This window comes from Erigeron canadensis, chromosome 1, assembly GCF_010389155.1.
Source record: "Erigeron canadensis isolate Cc75 chromosome 1, C_canadensis_v1, whole genome shotgun sequence".
Classification (NCBI taxonomy): domain Eukaryota; kingdom Viridiplantae; phylum Streptophyta; class Magnoliopsida; order Asterales; family Asteraceae; genus Erigeron; species Erigeron canadensis.
The window spans coordinates 2,021,087-2,036,074 of NC_057761.1; the positions used below are offsets into that span (position 1 = coordinate 2,021,087).

At 35.3% G+C, this 14,988-nt stretch overlaps 1 protein-coding gene across 3 annotated transcripts; it reads left to right on the forward strand.

The window, feature by feature from the left end:
- Window positions 1-848: 848 nt before the first annotated feature.
- LOC122585534 (alpha-glucan water dikinase, chloroplastic-like) lies at window positions 849-14,827 on the forward strand. Of its 3 annotated transcripts, none has more exons than XM_043757660.1 (33): window positions 849-940; window positions 1,393-1,680; window positions 2,555-2,599; window positions 2,711-2,811; window positions 2,906-2,984; window positions 3,088-3,179; window positions 3,255-3,408; window positions 4,181-4,567; window positions 4,913-5,020; window positions 5,125-5,223; window positions 5,772-5,909; window positions 6,009-6,097; window positions 6,650-6,784; window positions 7,013-7,175; window positions 7,266-7,355; window positions 7,442-7,627; window positions 7,712-7,774; window positions 8,263-8,325; window positions 8,423-8,482; window positions 8,594-8,746; window positions 8,914-8,997; window positions 9,233-9,409; window positions 9,537-9,643; window positions 9,730-9,943; window positions 10,369-10,472; window positions 10,564-10,696; window positions 10,781-10,906; window positions 11,045-11,155; window positions 12,125-12,223; window positions 12,943-13,116; window positions 13,389-13,481; window positions 13,753-13,868; window positions 14,222-14,827. In XM_043757660.1, the coding sequence occupies exons 2-33, from the start codon at window positions 1,444-1,446 to the stop codon at window positions 14,424-14,426; spliced, it is 4,185 nt and encodes a 1,394-aa protein (XP_043613595.1). In that variant the 5' UTR covers window positions 849-940; window positions 1,393-1,443; the 3' UTR covers window positions 14,427-14,827. The 3 variants fall into 3 exon arrangements, with proteins under 3 accessions (XP_043613595.1, XP_043613596.1, XP_043613597.1); XM_043757661.1 differs by having other exon boundaries at window positions 1,405-1,680; XM_043757662.1 differs by having other exon boundaries at window positions 901-985; window positions 1,405-1,680.
- Window positions 14,828-14,988: the final 161 nt, after the last annotated feature.

Consider the following 14,988-nt stretch of genomic DNA (forward strand, 5'->3'; position numbering starts at 1 on the left):
AAAAATACCAAAATTGAAACTTTGACATGTTTAAAGTAGTTTTAATTGAAAAAAAAGATTTGGTATAATTTATAATTTTTAAAAAACGAAATATGATGTGATGCATTATTATATGAAAATATGTCTCATAATTAATAATGCATGCATGCTTAAACATGCATATACATATCTATAAACCAACTATGTTGGATTAAGTAGTTGAAGCCAATGTCTCTAAGAATATAAATTAAAAGTTTAATTCTCATGCTTAGTATGGTTGGAGGTCATTTTTTGGTAGAATCTATAAGCAACCTCTCTATCTTTGATACAGATAAGATTATCGACGTCTCAATCTATCCATACACTATCGAAGATGATATTGAGATCCAAAATCTTAGAAAAACATTGGGTTACTTACTTCTGTTCATCTAATTATTAGTTTTTGGAGGATGGAAAGAAAATGCATTGATATGATTTGAGAAGAATATATAGTTTTTTTTTTTTTTTTTATAAAAGTTTTTCATCCCATTTACTTCCATGCAAAGGTTGGAGGGCCTTTTCTACCATTTAGATAGAGCATGGAAGCAGTTTCTCTACTTAGGTAGAGGTAAGGTTTGCTACAATTTAACCTCTTCCATATATCGTTGAGGTATTGAGACTCAAAATCCGTAAAAAACGGCACTTAGCAGTTATTTTCCTTTCCTTATTTACTCCGGATGATTTAAAATAATCTCATTTTTTCTATTATCTATTTCTCTATCATATAATTGTTTTTTTTTTTTTTTAAATTCAACTAAGAACATAGTGTTAGGACTTTCGGCTTTCCATCGTTATGAAAAATTACAAAATTCATTTTTCCCCAAAAATTTCGTAGCGCCTAATAACCGCAAAATCTTCTTGCTACTGACTCACAGTCTCCTCTTCAACCTCCATCACTCATCTCTCTCACACATTTCTCGAGGTATACATACACTTTCTGTATCTCTGTATTTCTGAAAATCAAAAGGTAATAATAATCACATAATGTATACATATATATATTGATTAAACTCTTTTTCTGACACTGCATGTATTGTGTGTGATTTTACAACTCAATTTCCGTCCAATTTCCGTTTTCTTCACTCCAAATTATCGTTATTCAATCTATACGTATAGATTAATCGATATATACATATAAATTAAACTCACACAGTTTCCGCGCGCGCGCGTGTGTGAATCGTTACCTATAATTTCTGTTGATTTCATTCTAATTTTCCATATATGCGTTAATTTTAACTCAACATTTTGTGTGTGTGTGTGTGTGCTGTGAGTGAATTGTTGATTTTTTTGCCATTATATATACTAGACTAGATATATAGATATAGATATAGATATAGAATATATAGTGTGAGTACTGATGCTTGCTCTGTGAAGAGGTTTTGTCAGATAGTGATATTAAAGAAGGAAGGAAGGAAGGAAAAGAATATGAGCAATTCGGTAGGGCATAGTTTGCTTAAATCAACGGTTATAACGCATCAAACTCAAATCGGAAATACTTTGTTTCAAGCTCAAGCCAATTCTAACTTACGGAACTCTTCCGCTTTATTATCAACCGATTTCCGTGGTCATAGACTCACTATAAGGAAATCGGCATTGCATACATTTCGACTTCATTCACTTCCTACTGTTCAAGCTGTTCTAGCCACCGATCCGACTTCTGAGGTAGTCTATAGTTTATTATAATTATGATTCTAATGATGTTTTATTTAATCAACTGGTGTAAATTTATATCCTTTTTTGTTAAAGTTTGATTATTTAATGATTATCTTTTGATTATGTTTGTTTATGTGTAAACTGTAAAGTTAATTGGAGAGAATGTGTAAATTTTTCGTTTAGTAACGAATCCGGGGCACATTACTTTGAAACTTTTGTTAAATGCTTTTCTTTTGATCATATGCAGCTATAGATGGAATGTTGAAAGTAGTCTAATCTGTGCTTTAAGCCTTTACTTATCAAATACGGCATAGTTTGTCAATCTATGATTATTATGTATTTTTTTTTTTTATCATAAAAGGGTATAGATTAGGCACGTGTATCGAGTTCAGATCTATTATTGATTTGATAGAAATGTGTTATTCACTGCTTGGAAATAAACAATCTTTGGATACTCTATTCTTTTACTTTGTTACATAATTAATCTATGATATATTAAGAATTGTTCATATAAAGGATTGTATGCATAAAGCAGCTAAACCTTCTAATTTTTTAATGATAGTTTATAGAATAGTCCCACTTGTTTCACTTAAACTTTAGCCCCTTCTGGCCACAGTCAACCACCATCCATGACAAATATGCATATCAAAACCGTCAGGATATGTGACGAGAAGACAAAGTTTTCTTTAAAAGATTATGACATTCATACTGTGGCTTTTGTGTTAGGCCAGAAGAAATATTTTTCTTGTTTGATATGCTACAATTGTTTATTATTACCTAAAGTTAAAGTCTTTTTACAGCCATCTGCATACATATTTGTCTCATGTTTTGACAATTTTAACTTTGGTACAAGGAATGATACTATCTTTTTCCCTCCTTACAGCAATTGGGAGAAAAGTACATCCTGGAAGGAGATATAGAGATGCAGGTATCTAATAATTACATTTATCTGATGTACGCGTCACGTTGGATTGTCAGCAATCCACCATATAATGTATCAGTAGAATTTCGTATAGCTTTATATTTTTTTTGTTTACAGGTGGATGTTAAAATCTCTTCTATTCCGTCGGTGGAGATTCGACTCACTAACAGCACAGATCATCTATATCTGCATTGGGGTGGTCTACGAAACATAAACGAGTAAGCCGTGACCCGTCAAAATACTGTGATTCTAACACATCTAATATTTTCTTATACCTTTCGAGATTTTCATTTTCTTTCGTCGTTTTCCCAGGAAATGGTTACTTCCTGGTCGTCGTCCTGAAGGGACTAAAGTTTACAAGGACAGGGCTCTTAGAACACCTTTTATAAAAGTAAGTTGAAGTTAGTACTTACAACTACATACTTATATAACATTAATACTGCATGCAGATTTTGTACCGGCTAATTTATGCATGTTCATTATCTTTCTCTTAGTCTGGCTCCAATTCATTCCTGAAAGTAGAGATTGACGATCCTTCAATTCAATCTCTAGAGTTCCTAATAGTTGATGAAGCAAAGAATAAATGGTAAGCCTATCTTTTTGACTGGTGTTGGGTGTACCTTCAGATTTACGTCAATGGCCATGCACCTATCTTGTTTAGGTACAAAAACAATGGCCAAAACTTCCATGTTAAGTTGCCTTCAAGGGAGAAACAAGTTTCGAGTGTTGTAATTCCTGAAGACCTTGTACAGATTCAAGCATTTTTGAGATGGGAGAAGAAGGGGAAACAAATGTATAACCCGGAACAGGAAAAGGCAAGTAAAATTTCAAAGTTATTTTTATATTCATTTTGTTGATCTTCTTGGACCAGTTGCACTGAGCTATAGCTTGTGTTTGAACATTTTTGTTACCAATGTCAGTTAAGATATGAGATAGTTAACGGTTTATGATGAATATTGGAGCATATAAGTATTCTGTACACTATGTAAGTACTTTCATTGGTAGTTTGAAAGTTGCACATTTATGAAACAATGAACAGATATAAAATATCGGAATAAATAGTCGTATAGCTATACATTCCTTGCACATAGAAATAATTCACAATATGGTGTCAACGATGACGGTAGATTCGATATATTGAATATCTAATAGAAGATAGCAAAACATAATGGGAATGACTATCGGCAGTTACCATAAACTACACTTTACAAGTCGGTACTGGTGTATGAAATACTGCTACTACAGTGGTGAAGATCCTCCACCTTATACATGCATTTTCTGCTCAGTGCCTGAGAAATAGTTTGTATGTATAGCTTATTCATATTCAAGAGATATATTGTTGCCACATTCATATTTAACTTTATTAAACATAAAACCACATTAATTGTAGAAGATTGTTGTCTTGTCTATTTTGAAAGATGTCTCATATAGTGTGTGGTAACTACTAGTTCATCAACTCCGTATCAGATTAGAGTTTCAAGCTATACCACATAACATGTATATGGTGTTTCTATTCCTTGTAGATTACTTACATGGCTGTTTTGCATTTGGCTGGTCACAGTAATAAAGTAGTTTAATAAATTATAGGTGGAATATGAAGCTGCTCGTACAGAGCTGTATGATGAAATTGCCAAGGGGAGTTCTTTAGAGGACATACGAACAAGATTAACCAAAAAAGATGGTAAAAGTTCCGAACAAGGTACCGGCATTTTAGAAAAAGAGATACAACCTAAGGTTCAAAAACAGGTGCAGGAAAAAAGTTACTCTATCCAAGAGATTCAAAGGAAGAAGAGAGACATCATGCAACTTCTCAGCAAACATATTCCAGTTTCTGTGAAGTCTGCAGACGAAAATTTATCTGTCAAACCAAAAACTTTGTCTGCTATAGAACTTTACTCTAAGGCCATAGAAGAACAAAGTGACATAGATATTGTAAACAAGAAGACATACAAACTTGCTGATGAGGAGCTCTTGGTAGGATACCTTTGCTTTATCGGTGTTCCCTTGCAGGAAAGCAGAGGTGGCGATATGAGTGGGTAGGGTAATGTGCCAGAATCTGTAGTTTCGGGTATTGGTTGATCTGGAAAAGTTTCCAATTTTCTTAAACTTAGTCCTAAGTTTAGATGAAAATGATGTTGAGGTTTTATGCATGAATTACACTTTTGGTGACTTTTCAATCATTTTTTTGTTTGCTAAGTATTAAATTTTGTATGTTTGGTTAAACATACCAGAATCGATTTGACAACAAGGAATTGGATTGAAATTGCCACCTCTAGAGGAAAGTTATTGTATTATGTCTAAAATCTTTGTATGTTGTAGGTCCTAGTAACAAAGGCTTCTAGTAAGATAAAGGTTCATTTGGCTACAAGCGTAAAGGAACCACTCACCCTACATTGGGCATTGTCAAAGAAAGCTGGGGAGTGGCTGGCAAGTTTCTATGTTTCTAGTTTGTTGATATTACCAATAATGAAGAAATACTCCGTTTGTGCACATCCTCCTAAAGAAATCAATAAATTTGATGTGTATTGTAGGCACCACCTGAAAGTTTGTTACCACAAGGGTCTATTTCTTTAGCTGCAGCTGCCGACACACATTTTTCTACTCTCTCTATTGACGGTGCTACCAACAAGGTCTGTGATACGAACCCATCCCATAATAGGCTCACATCATGCCATAAGCTAGGTGTAGAACTCACTCCTAAAAGCTAGCCCAAAGGAGGAGGGGACACCTTGACTTATAAACCACCAACCAATCCCATACTTTGGCTGATGTGGGATGATATCAATACCCCACCCTTTGAAGAGTCAACGTCCTTGTTGGTCACAGCTATGTTGGTCACGGTTGGCACCCTTCTCCTTGGGTCCAAGCCACCACTCCATAGGTCACCACTCCGAGTGTTGGAACCTCAAAAGGTAGGGATGGCTCTGATACCAATTGATACGAACCCATCTCATAATAGGCTCACATCATGCCATAAGCTAGGTGTAGAACTCACTCCCAAAAGCTAGCTCAAAGGAGGAGGGGACACCTTGACTTATAAATCACCAACCAATCCCATACTTTGGCTGATGTGGGATATATCAGTCTGTCGACAGAATTATCTTTTAGATGACTTTAGATGAAGCGTGGTTTCTAGCTACTACTGTTACTAAAATGGCTGAATTTTTGTGGATAACAGATACAGTCATTGGAAATAGAAGTTGGAGAGGGTAGTTTTGTTGGTATGCCATTTGTTCTTTTTTCTGGTAAAAGGTGGATCAAGAATAATAATTCAGACTTTTATGTTGAATTTGTTGCACCTAAGAAGACAATAATGGTTCTTCTCTATCTCAGTTAATGAATTAATATAGTTCACTTTTAATTTTGTTTCCCATTTTGGTTATTGTTTCCCCTTGCTTTTTTTTCCCCTATGAAGGATGTTGGTGATGGGAAGGGCACCGCTAAGGCCTTGTTAGATAAAATAGCTGGGCTGGAAAGTGAGGCTCAGAAGTCTTTTATGCATAGGTCAGTATTCTGCTTATTTTACAGAGCAAGATTCTGATTTTACATTTTACTTCAAATTTAGTATATCTACATTTACTGAAGGGTTTGTTTTAGTAAGTTTTTCTGGTTTATTCTGCATATTTATATTATTTCAATTGTTAGAAAAGGTATATAAATGTGAAGATGTAAACATTGTGCTTTATATCTATATTCAGGATGATGTTTCCTAGGACACTTTAAATCTGCAATATAACACTGCAAAATCAATAGTTCTTATGTAGATGACTAGTAGGTTAAGAACTAGCAAAGAATTTGAGAGGATATATGTATCATGTATGTTTAGGATTTAAATCTTGAGAATTTGTTGGGTTTCGAGAGTTATTTTCAAAAATCAAAACAATTGAATAACTTTCTCAGTTTCTCCTCCATGTAACTCTAGATATGAGTTGCAACCTTTATTGTGCCGATTGGTTATCCATCCGTTTGTTCAAATTTTCTTCCTTTTCACATGTTACTCTTTATGTTGCTAAATTATACCACTAATCAGTCATGACTTTCTCCTGCTCCTCTCAGATTTAATATTGCAGCAGATTTGATGGAAGAAGCCAAAAACACTGGTGAGTTGGGTCTTGCAGCAATTCTTGTATGGATGCGGTTTATGGCCACTAGACAGCTAATTTGGAATAAAAACTACAATGTAAAACCACGGTAAGGCATTTAGCTGAACTTCCTTTACAAGTATAATTATACTCATCTTTCTTGTGCGTTACAATCTCAGTTGTTCTGATGAATCGTTTGCATATAACACAGTTACTTGTACTGCAACATGCACCTTTGTTCAAGCATTCTAATTCTTACGTATTACACTATTACTTAGATGCATGACTGAGGCTCATCCTAATGTTTGCATGGTCTTCACGTCTATGCTTGGTACAGTGAGATAAGCAGAGCTCAGGATAGGCTCACAGACTTGCTTCAGAGTGTTTACGTGAACTATCCACAATATAGTGAGCTTCTGAGAATGATCATGTCAACTGTAGGACGTGGAGGTGAAGGGGATGTTGGACAACGTATCCGAGATGAAATCCTGGTGATCCAGGTGCCTTAGAAGTCTTTACTATCCTGTCATTTAACTTTTCATAAATCTTTCTTCAGTGAAATCTAATATTTACCTATTTTCCAAGTGTAGAGAAATAATGATTGTGCTGGTGGAATGATGGAAGAATGGCATCAAAAACTGCATAATAACACAAGCCCTGATGATGTTGTGATCTGTCAGGTATACTGCATACTGTTAAATTTATATATTTTTGAAACTGGTAATATGTCTGAAATGTTCACACATTGTTACTCATTTTGTTGCAGGCATTGATTGATTATATAAAGAATGACTTTGACATCAGTGTTTACTGGAACACCCTGAACACGAATGGAATTACAAAAGAACGACTTCTAAGTTATGATCGGGCCATTCGCAATGAGCCAAAGTTCAGGGGAGACCAAAAGGAGAGCCTATTGCGTGACTTGGGGAACTACATGAGAACATTGAAGGTCTAGACTCTTTTCTTATTGTTTGTTGTCTATTTTACTTTTCTGCAGGCTCTCAAGTCACTGACACACTCTCTTCTTGTACAGGCAGTTCATTCAGGTGCAGATCTTGAATCAGCTATATCAAACTGCATGGGTTATAAGTCTGAGGTAGTGCCTATATATTGGTCATGTTTCTTGACATTATTAGTATTCGACTATTAGGACAAAATAGAAAGGTAACATACTTGAGGTGGATTACTAGTTTAACCAACAAACTTTGTTTTCAAACATATAATCTTCAAAGTTTTCAGAAGAAAAATGATTTATTCTAATTTGACCAACGTTCCAAAAATTTGATCCATTTAATCTGACCTGGTTACCTGGTAAAATGATGACAGAGCAGTTGATGTTGGTAAGTTTCACCAGATTTCTCCTAATGTGGTGCTATACCAGCTCCTGGAATCTGCTTAACTTACAAGATTACTTTAAATCAAACTTTTTGAAAGTTTGATGATTGTTAAGGTGATGTTAAAACAAGTTGACAGTCCACGTAAAGTGTGTTACCCTCTTATGCAATCAGTCCTTAAACACTCTGCTCTAGGTTAGTCGAAGGGAGCCTTATCCAATTTTTCTTGTTGAAATGTTCGAAATTTCAGGGACAAGGATTCATGGTTGGGGTGAATATCAATCCTGTTTCTGGTCTACCATCTGGATTTCCGGTAATCATCTTTGTGGTTGCCATCTTTCGTAATGTCAATTATTTAGGAAATTGCTTGAACTCCATATTTTCTGTGCAACTGACAAGGTTTCAAACAGGAACTGCTTCAATTTATCCTAGAGCATGTTGAAGATCGGAATGTGGAAACCCTTCTTGAGGTACTTGAAGTGTCTTTTCAGGCACCAGTGCTCAACTTCTTGCACATAAAACCATTAGGTATATTTATCTCTCGCCATACTGTAAACATAACGATTTGTTTCTTTTATCAGGGACTGCTAGAGGCACGTGAGGAACTTAGGCCATTACTGTCTAAACCAAATGATCGTCTCAAGGATCTTCTTTTTTTGGACATTGCCCTCGATTCTACTGTGAGGACAGCCATTGAAAGGAGCTATGAAGATTTAAGCAATGCGAAGCCAGAGGTAAATGATTTTCAGCATCTTTTAGTTCTGGTTTTTCTCTTTGGTGTGTGCTGTGTTAGCATGTCTAAACTTGGCACACAAACCTCGTTATGCATTTAATTATGATGTATTGTTTATGGAAGTTTATTCATGAATATCTCATGTTTGGCCTCAACTTTTTTTTGCAGAAAGTTATGTATTTAATCACTCTTCTTCTCGAGAACCTCATTCTCTCATCAGACAACAACGAGGATCTGATCTATTGCTTAAAGGTAATTTCAGTAACCTGTCTAATCAATCATGTACTTCCTCTCTTTGTGCTACAATAGGGTAGTTAAATTATTAAACTGATTCAGTTTGACCTACAGTTCGTGTCTTCATATATCATGAAGTAACATGGAATAATCTTTTGGGGACTATTTTGCTATAAAAGTTGTCTGATTTCTACTATTTATTGTTTCAAAAATGCTAAATGACTCAATTTTATGTTTCTATATACTCTAACAGGGATGGAATCAAGCTCTAAGCATGTTGGAGACTCGAGATGGTAATTGGGCATTATTTGCAAAATCAGTCCTGGATAGAACCCGACTTGCACTTGCCAGCAAGGGGGAGTTTTATCATCACATATTGCAACCTTCTGCCGAATACCTTGGGGCAAGGCTTAATTTGGACCAACGGGCGGTAAGATATGCTTTCCTTCTATTTTTATTTTTTTTTTGACATGGGTGTTAGCACAAGGATTAAGTTTTTTATTTTTTCTTCTTTGGTTCTATATATATTGATCTAACTTGGTCTTAAATCCACACAGGTAAGTATATTCACTGAAGAGATGATTCGTGCAGGCTCAGCGGCTCCTTTATCATCATTAGTTAATCGACTTGACCCCATTCTTCGCAGTGTGGCTAATTTGGGAAGGTTGGGTTCACTGCCTTGTGGCGAATTAATTTCAGTCTTATGTCATGAGTTACAATTTCTAACGGAATTTCCCTTCCCGTGGACAGTTGGCAAGTTATCAGCCCAATTGAAGTTGTTGGATATGTTGTTGTCGTTGATGAGTTGTTATCTGTTCAAAACAAAACTTATGATATGCCAACTATTTTAGTGGCAAAGTCTGTGAGGGGAGAGGAAGAAATTCCTGATGGTGCAGTTGCTGTTGTAACTCCCGATATGCCAGATGTTTTATCTCATGTTTCTGTTCGAGCAAGAAACAGCAAGGTATTGGTCTATTATGTGAGAACTAGAGATCGCGCAATGCCAACTTATATACAACCGAATAAGTTATATTGGGTTGTTTAAAAACTGTGAGCTAAAAGGGAAAGAGTTAGCCAAGTTGAAAGTCGGCCTAAGTCTACCTTTATATATATATATGCAACCTTCTAAATAACAAAATTGGTCTATAATCATGACTTAATACAATTATCATTTATAAATAGGTTGTAAAAGTAGACAAAAGTGTATATGGGTCAACCAAATCTGGACTAGTTTGACCCATGATTGATAAAAACCCATTTCAACCCAAATCCTTTTGACCCATAATTGATAATGACCCATTCCAACTCATTTCACTAGTCTTGCCATGTGCTATGGGAACATTATTAACTTTTGGCGTTACTGGTCATGATTTGCTTTTTCTCTGGCAGGTTTGCTTTGCAACATGTTTTGATACTGGTATTTTAGATGATCTTCGTGCAAAAGAAGGTAAATTGTTGCAACTAAAACCGACATCGTCTGATATAACTTATAGGTAATGTAAATTCCTGTACTTGGACATCTTATTGTTCCATCTTTGTAGCAACCAGTACTTACTCCTTCCTTTCCTGTGCATGTGATCTTAGTGAGGTGCAGGAGGGAGATCTAAAACGATCAAATAAGTTGGAAGAAGTTGGCCCATCTCCTAATATAAAGTTGGTCAAAAAGGAGTTTGCTGGTAAATTTGCTATATCGTCTGAGGAGTTCACAAGTGAATTGGTTAGTTCAATACTGCGATTCTTATTTACGTTGATGTTGTTATTTATATTATCAAGTATTTAACTTTTTTTGAAAACTTTCTAGGTTGGAGCTAAATCACGTAATATTGGATACCTTAAAGGAAAAGTCCCATCTTGGGTTGGCATTCCTACTTCGGTTGCATTGCCTTTTGGAAGTTTTGAGAAAGTTCTTTCTGATGAACTAAATCAGGTAACCAGTATGTGTAAATCATATCCATGTGTTAGAGACTGTTTTCAGTTTACTGCCATTTTTCTTTTAGTTCTAGTGTTTTGTTATATTAACTTTTTAGGACGAAAAGTTTGTATATATTATACATTAAATTTGCAGGGGGTGTTCGAAAAATTGCAATTATTAAAGAAAAAATTAGTAGCAGGAGATTTTGATGTGCTTGAGGAGATCCGTAAGACGGTTTTGGATCTTGTTGCACCATCCCAGCTGGTAAGTTCCATATTTGTTTTTTTATGCATTAAGTTCTATTTACATAAGTTGTCTGTATGAATAAATATGGTATGTACAGAGTAAACAGTACTAATGTTTGTTTTCTGTGCTGAATAAAGCAACACATATGTGACTTTTTGACAAGCAAGGCTTGGATCAAGTAGTTAACACCCTGGCCTCTGGAGTCAGAGGTTAAGGGCGCGTTTAGTTCGAGAAAATGTTTTCAAGTTTTCCATTTCCAATTTTCTAGAAAATGAAAAGGGTTTTCCATTTCTAAAATACCCTTAAATATTTTGAAAACGCGTTCAAAATAAAAGATGGAGTCTTCATTATCCATTTTAGAAAACTAGAAAACATGTTTAAATTCACTTGTTTTCTAATTTTAGGTTTATAAAAGGTTTGGAAAATAGAAAAGTGAAAACAAAAACTAAAAAAAACAGTTTTCTAATTTTAGTGCAAAAGTTGGAAAACGGAATTTTCATTTTCTAGGAAAACTTTTCTAGAAAAATACAATTTGAACGCATTTCTTGTTTTCCATGTTTTCTTGGAAAATTAAAATGGAAAGCAGGAGAGTTTTCTTGAACTAAACACACCCTAAGAGTTCGATCCTTACTCCTTGCAAGGCTGGAGGTCCTTTTCAACCTTAGGTAGAACCGGAAGTAGCCTCTCTACCTTAGGTAGGGGTAAGATTGTCTACATCTCAACGTCCCCATACACCATCGAAGACAGTATTGGGACCCATAACTCATGGAAGACGGTAATGGGAGTTACCTTTACTTTACGATTTGTGACTTTTTGAGTCTAGTCATTCTTTGCGGATCAAGTCTAAATAAACGAATCCTTCCGACTTATCACATTAAGACATTTTCTCATTTAGTAAATCAAGTTCTAACCAAACACTACCTAAGTTAAAGTTTCAGGATGCTTTATCAAAATCATGAGAATTGTTGATGGTGCCTGCACTTTCAGGTACAAGAGTTGAAAACCAAAATGCAAAGCTCTGACATGCCATGGCCTGGTGATGGTGGTCAGCAGAGATGGGAACAAGCATGGGTTGCAATAAAGAAGGTCAGAGGAGAATGTTTCCTTCTTTATATAGGTGGCAGTTTAGACCCATATATTTATGACTGGGTTGGTTCAGGTTATATTTTGTCTTGATTTGGTGGAACAGGTAATGTAAAAGAACATGCTTGAAAAGAAACAGGTCAAGTTTGTGAATACTAGACCAAAGCTTGAAGAAATTGAAAGTTTGTAATAGTTTGACTTCATAATCAGATGTGCCGCTAGTTTATTATTATTTTTTATTATAAAATGTAGTTATAATATGTGAAGAAAAGTGTTTTGGAATCTCCCTGCCCCCTCCAGTTTTGAGTTTTGACATGCACAAAAGTTACCATTTTTACCCATTACCCAACCCGATCGTTTTTTGACTTGTACTAATCTATCATGCCATTAATGCTTGCCCAAGGTCCAATGCCCATAAGTACTTTTGACCTTGCTGTTAGCTCCTGGATGGTATTTCCTCATTTTCAGTTATATAAAATACCATTAGATTTTAAAAACTGTTCAGATTATACCCATCTATACCTTGCTTTCATTACGCAGAGAAGGTTTCCACTGTAACTATTACGATGACTGAACTATCATATCTCTAGTAGTAGGTTTAGAAAGTATAAGGTTTTTTCATCACTTCACTTAGATACCCTAATGTACATGAGGAATGCATTTTGGTTATCACTTAGATGCTCTAATGTACTTGAGGAATGAATTTTGGTTGTCATTTACAGGTCTGGGCTTCAAAATGGAACGAGAGAGCATACTTCAGCACAAGAAAAGTTGGATTAGACCACGACCTCCTATGCATGGCTGTCTTGGTTCAGGAAATAATAAATGCTGACTATGCATTTGTTATTCATACCACTAATCCATCTTCAGGAGACTCGTCAGAGATATATGCTGAGGTAATATGATCACACATTTTATTTGAGTTGTCAAATTTACTTCTCCCATTAGTATTCAGTACAAATTATGGATAGTATTGATTTTGGTAAATGATTCCCTCAAATTTTCAATCTCTAAGGGTACTTTAGAATTGTGACCAAGAACTGAACACTTAAATGAAACTACACGTCATGTCACTCAAATGTTAAATATAATGATATCGATGGGGTAATACTAGGTTGATTAAATGTGGGCTAATAACTTGGATCTATATCTGTTTGATATGCTGCAGGTTGTAAAGGGTCTTGGGGAGACTCTGGTAGGAGCTTATCCAGGTCGGGCATTAAGTTTTATTTCCAAGAAAGACAATCTTAATTCTCCTAAGGTATGTACTGCTATTTACTTCCTAAGTCCTAAGTTATGTACTGCTATTGCTGCCATATTTTTGCCATAACATAATTCATGATACATACAAAGTTGTAACTGAAATCATTCTTTACCATGCAACACCCTTGGCTGCAATGAAAATGGTAAATCATGTAAATACCATTTTCAGTTCTTATATGCCATTTTAATTTGTTTTCCGATTATCAAACTTACCAGATATATAACATGCAATATATTGCATTTACCATAAGCCGTATCAAATTTTCCAGGTTTTGGGTTACCCTAGCAAACCCATTGGTCTTTTCATAAGAAGATCCATCATCTTCAGATCTGATTCCAATGGTGAAGATTTAGAAGGCTATGCTGGCGCAGGGCTCTATGATAGGTAAATTCTTACTTTGTTCCTCTCTTGAAAATTGTCACTGGTTCCAATGTGATATTTCCCTAATTAGTTCTGAAATGTCCCTTAAATGAAAGATAAGCTAATTTGAAATATTTCTATTTTGGGTGGGTTGTGCCGCAAAAGAAAAAGGGTCATAATTACGTGCCAAGTTATTTCATTTGGCCAGAATGATTAAAGATTATTAGAAATTTGAGAAAGTTTAGGTACCTTGGTATGCAATTAACCCTTATTTGAAGCTCTATAAGCTGATGTCCTTTTATTCCTTCAGTTATGTACCCACTGTCTGTTTTGACGATTTCAATGCAGAACATACTGATCACCGTTTATTTTTGCAGTGTGCCGATGGACGAAGAAGAAAAGGTTGTACTTGATTATTCATCGGATCCATTGATGGTCGATGTAAACTTCCAGAAATCGATCCTCTCGAGCATTGCTCAAGCAGGAGATGCTATTGAGAAGTTGTATGGGTCCCCACAGGACATTGAAGGTGTTGTAAGAGATGGGAAGATCTATGTGGTCCAAACAAGACCACAAATGTGATATCAATGTGTAATTGTTCATGCCTATCTGGTATGCCAAATTTGTTCAGTTAGTCCATACAAAATCCATAGAAATACAAATAGGTATAAGAATAATAAACCGGTTTAGCTTAAACCGTTGTCACAGACATGGCTTATATAGCTTGTTAAGTTAATGTTGTCACCTTTATCACTTCATCCTTCAGTCATATTTCCAAGGTTCTATTAACTTCTAGAGGCGGCAGATGAGCTGGGTTGGACGGGTCAATACAGCTTTTGGTTGAACCGTGTAGTATTCTATTCAGGTCAAAACACTGTGGTTTGGACTTTTGGTTGACCCATCAGTATTGTTTGCCCCATTTTGCTTAAATGTAATGAATAAATTATATATGTAATAAATATGATTAGAAAAGCTTTTTGTTACAAAGGTATTTAGAAAATTGTACGCATATGTATGTAATATGATTAGAAAAGTTTCACTGTGCAACGGAATACATATTTTAATCCTCAGAAACCGAAATGTTCTTCCCAATAAGTACGAAAGATTTAGCCAGGCTAGATACAAGTGACAATCTTTCGTTAGA

Excerpts from the sequence above, each read along its gene's own strand:
- LOC122585534 (XM_043757660.1), top strand. The coding sequence starts at position 1,444 with ATGAGCAATTCGGTAGGGCATAGTTTGCTTAAATCAACGGTTATAACG. Across the intron at positions 9,410-9,536 it reads TTAATTTGGACCAACGGGCG|GTAAGTATATTCACTGAAGA; the intron begins GTAAGATATGCT and ends AAATCCACACAG. Across the intron at positions 12,224-12,942 it reads CATGGGTTGCAATAAAGAAG|GTCTGGGCTTCAAAATGGAA; the intron begins GTCAGAGGAGAA and ends TGTCATTTACAG.